Source organism: Triticum aestivum, chromosome 3A (genome assembly GCF_018294505.1).
Source record: "Triticum aestivum cultivar Chinese Spring chromosome 3A, IWGSC CS RefSeq v2.1, whole genome shotgun sequence".
In the NCBI taxonomy this organism is placed as follows: Eukaryota; Viridiplantae; Streptophyta; class Magnoliopsida; order Poales; family Poaceae; genus Triticum; species Triticum aestivum.
This window is the reverse complement of record NC_057800.1, coordinates 362,398,879-362,403,520: the sequence shown is the minus strand read 5'-3', so window position 1 is coordinate 362,403,520 and position 4,642 is coordinate 362,398,879. Positions and strand designations below refer to the sequence as shown.

Sequence of the window (4,642 nt, the reverse complement as noted above, 5' to 3'; positions counted from 1 at the left end):
CCAATCCACGTTCAGGCCGCGGTACACGTAACCCCCAACCCCCCTGGAATGAGATCCAATGTCTTGCTGTGAGCAAGGCACCGATGAACAATATGGTGACTGGCTCCCCTCTCCGCATCGTCCGAGCCAGAATCAACGGCCAGATCTGCATGAACAGTGACAGTTCTACAGTGTTCGGTCTACAGTACCCCATCTACAGTGTTCGTTCGATCTGAACCGTCTCCTTGATCCAACGGCTGACTGGGCCGCCAGTTATGCCGTGCCTTGCTATGGGCAAGGCACTGGATCTCTGTCCCACCCCCTACCCCTTCTTCCTCTTCCCCAGACGGGGAGACCCCACCTCCCCCTTCCGCCTCCCCCTTCTGCTTCTCCATAGCACGGAGACCTCCCATCTCCACGGAACAGTACACCGCCGCCACCGCCGCTCGCGCTCGCTGAGCGCTGCCTTCGCTCCTTTGCTGGTTTCATCTGCCTCCCTCCTCGCGTTCCTAGACAAGAAAGTCGTTCTTGGCTTGATCAATTTTTGTCTTGAGCGGAGGGGCAGCTCATGGTCGTGACCCGGTGAGGGCGGCGGCGGTTCCGGGATGGGAAGCGTCGGTGGAGAGGAGGAGTTCCCCGCCGGCGTGACGGGGGCGGACGCGGAGGTGGGTGCGCTAGTCTGGGTGCGCCGCCGCAACGGATCCTGGTGGCCCGGTCGGATCCTTGGCCAGGACGAGTTACCCGAGAACTGCGTGGTTCCACCGCGCTCTGCAGGCACACCCATCAAGCTCCTCGGCCGCCCGGACGGCAGCATGTCCGTACAACCACTCTTCCTAATTGCTTCTCTGTTTCTTTCTTGTGCTTATGCATGCGTAGATTCGATCTGTTCGGATAATCCTTGCTGTGGTTTCTACCACGGCATAATTTTCTTTTCTCCTGATGATGCCATCCATATTTTGCACTACAGCAAACGATGCCGATTGACACCGTCTGCTGTTCTTTCTACCCATAGAGTAGTATTAGTATGTATAGTACCTCTCTCAGACTTGGAAATGGTGAAAACTAGGTACATCCTTGCACTATCTATTTTTCTATTGCAAAAATCTTGCAAGGCATTAGAAGGATCAATTAGGTGTCATACATATTGCATCCCCTCTGTATGCTAGGAAGAAAAGTGCCACGCATCAAGATCTGGGTTTAGTTGTTATGCTGACTTGTGCAAAGGCTATGATTTATATCTGAACATATGCTCATGCTAAGCCTGTGATCCCCCCCCCCCCCGCCCCCCCCCCCCCCTCCTCCTCTTGTCAAGCTTAGTTTATGATAACATTTCTTGCCTGGATGAACTGGTGGTTTCTTATGTTTATTCACTTCCATTGCATCTTTACTCTGTACATTGCTTCGTTTTAGGTTTTGTTTTTCTAGTTTTGACTCATTTATTTTGCACTTATAATTCCCTTTTGCTAATTCGCATAGATTATTATGTTTTTCATGTTGATGTATCTTAAGTCTGATTTTTTATCTTGTTCTCTTTTACTTCATCATAGTGACTGGTATAATCTCGAGAAATCTAAGCGCGTGAAGGCATTCCGGTGTGGTGAGTATGAAGAGTGTATAGAAAAAGCGAAAATTTTGGCTCGCCAGCAAAAGAGGACCTACAATGAAGGAAAGTATGTTCGCAGGGAGGATGCTATTATGCACGCCCTTGAAATAGAAAGATCTCGCTTTCCAGACGAAGATGAGATGGACGATGCTATGTGTGCATCTGAGAACAGGTATTCTGCAAATTCTAGAAACATAGGTGGAGCCAGCAGAATATCTTCTCGCGTAGAAAGGGGTCTGTATGATATTGAAGAAAACTCAGCTCAAGGTTTATCTGAAGGGTCAACATTTTTCAAGGTGCCACAAAATATATCCTCTTCAAGTACTAGGTATGCTTCATCTTCAAGGAAGAAACGGAAGGCATCAAACAAATTTGAGGACGACACAGTTAAAGGATTCCGGCGTATGAGAGACCTTATTGGATCAAACAGGACCCCCAAACAGAAGTCAAGTGCTGGTTCTTTTTCAAATGGGTATCATGATTTACCTTATCTTGAAAGTGGGCCAAGCTTTGGCTATGAGTTGCCTAGCACAAATGGAATAAACAAGAATAATCAGTCTCATTCATTGACAAAAAGGAAACGCTCCAATATTGGTCAAGCTTATGAAAATTCAAGAAAGAAAGATAAGCGACGTCCTTTGTCAAAGTTATGTAAAGATTCAGCAGTGAAAGTTCCAACATATTGGGACGCTTCAGGACAGTCTTCTGTCCAGTCCCCTGGACACAAACTGTCGAACGTGTTCGAATCAAATTGGGGGGGATTTTCTTTGCCAGGAAATTTAAATTGTTCTTACAGCTCGGGCACTTCAAGTGTGGAGACTTCAGCAGATGCCTTATGTACTAGTCACAGTGGTTCTACCAAAGCTTCTAAACTAAAGGAAGCTGAAGTCTTGGACGGGACTGGGTTTCTTAGTGATGGCTGCTCTGATGACGATGAGTTTCTTGATGCTCACCGTACTATGGAGGATGATGTCACAGCAGAAGGTAAACAGATAGTACCGCTTCCTTAATTCCACTTTCAGCTGCTATACATTTAAGCACTGTGTTCAAGATGATGACCATCATATAGCGGGTAATTAGATACGGAAGAAGTTATGCGTTTGGTTGTAATACTCTTTGAGCAACTTTTGAAATAGGGGTTTTACCACACCAGGTTTTGTTATTATAAGCTGCTCCATGCTTTGTGATCAAGTCGACCATGTGTTAGCGGTGAATCCTGTACACATTGGCATGTTTCCTTTACCAGCCTGATCTTTCATATTTCTACAATATAGCTTTGGGGTTTATCACAATTAGTTAAGTATGCACATTCTTTATTCCAATCTCTTATTCTTATGGAAGTTACTGATTATGTTGCAAATGGTGAATATCTGTTCAGTTTTTCACTATCTGAACTATCACAGAACCAAAGCACTGCTTAATGCTTCTCAATTGATCTTTTATCAGGCCATTTGCACACACATGGATCGTGTGCATCTGTAAAGGATGAGACCTTAAAAGGCAAGACACAAATTACTGACTATAGCAGAGAACACATACCCTTACTTCGTGATAATACAAGTTCCAAGAAGAAAAACATACAGGTAACTCCAGTAAGCTGCAACATGGATGAAAGTTTGATCGTGGAACAATATGGAAGGACAATAAAATGCAAGGAACAAGATGAAGATGTTACTGGGTTGGATGCACGAGTCGGAAGTACTAGTGATCCTGGGAGTAGCATGAAATTTGTGCTGGTTCCTCCAGATGATGGTGCTGGCATTATGGGGCAACAATATTATGAAAGCGGACCCGAGCATGATGAGTCATTTGAAACTCTAAGCAACCATTCACACTCTGAAAAGGTTGGGGCAGCATCCCCATATTATGGGTCACCGCTTAAAGTAATACTGCCTGAGCAGAAACCTGATATGAAATCTACAAGATGCCATGTGGTAAAGCCAATGAAGAGTGTACAAGCAGACTATAAACTTTATGATGTTGAGTTGGCAGTCGAAGGAACCTACAAGGGCCACCGTGCACCTCTTGTTTCTCTGACAAGTAAATGGAACCGTAAACCTGTTATGGGGTTTCCTGTACCTGTTGTTGTTTTGGATGATAGTTGTCCTGTGGAAAGTAGAGATAATCACCATCTGGCAAAGAACAGTCCTACCCACTTGCTAAAGAGGAGCGAAGTTGCAGAACCGCGCCAGCCAAGATCGTCACATTCATCTAAATCAAAACTTGGTGGCCGTAAAAAGGTCTCGGAGCATGATATGGATAAGTCCTGGCGGCCACATACCAAGAAATCAGCATCTTCACCAAGGAAAATGCGCAGGCTCTCATCTTTTGGCAGCAGCCGCAGAGAAAGCACAAAGAGAAATACTGTAGTTCGGAAAATTGGCGGGCCAACTATCGCGTGCATCCCGGTTCGACTTGTTTTCAGTAGGATCAATGAAGCATTAAGCTTTCAAGTGAGATCAGAAAACACTAGCTGAGGTGCTCTGCCAGGACTTCGAATTAAAGAGAGCCTCCGATCATACAATTTCTAGCTTTTCATGTACATTAGTCACCATAATTTTTTAAAGCTTGATACCTGGCATGTTTATATGACTATTATGTGCTTGTAATCCATAAGTGCAGTAGGCAATTGTTACTTACCCACCGTGAGTGTTGGGTGAGATTTCCATGGTGGAAGGAAATAAGCAGCATCAGTAATTTTGCGCTGATGGTGTTAAGGAGGGAAGGAAATAGTATTTCTCTTCGCTGATAGAAAACCTGTCAGTAACTTGGTTTAGATTGGTGGAGAAAACACCAGTCAAGTTTCAAATTTAAATCTCAAGAAATTCCATTTGTGCTAAGCAAATTGTTCTGCTACGACGAACTCCGGTAGCTGCCCATGGGCGACCTCATCGAGGGATGAGAGAGAGCAAGTCCTCGTGGTAAAACCAAGGCGGTGCCGAAAACGTAGGTTGGATCGCGGCTACCACAAACAGTGTCCCATATGTCGGAGAGGAGGCGGCTGCCGAGGCCGAACTACAACTTCTCATCACACCCCTTGGAGGCCGCACATTGGAGCAC

At 45.5% G+C, this 4,642-nt stretch overlaps 1 protein-coding gene across 1 annotated transcript; it reads left to right on the top strand.

Moving 5' to 3' along the window:
• Window positions 1–305: 305 nt before the first annotated feature.
• LOC123061295 (uncharacterized) lies at window positions 306–4,338 on the top strand. Its single transcript, XM_044484359.1, has 3 exons — window positions 306–793; window positions 1,527–2,566; window positions 3,029–4,338. The coding sequence occupies exons 1-3, from the start codon at window positions 585–587 to the stop codon at window positions 4,057–4,059; spliced, it is 2,280 nt and encodes a 759-aa protein (XP_044340294.1). The 5' UTR covers window positions 306–584; the 3' UTR covers window positions 4,060–4,338.
• The last annotated feature ends 304 nt before the right edge of the window (window positions 4,339–4,642 follow it).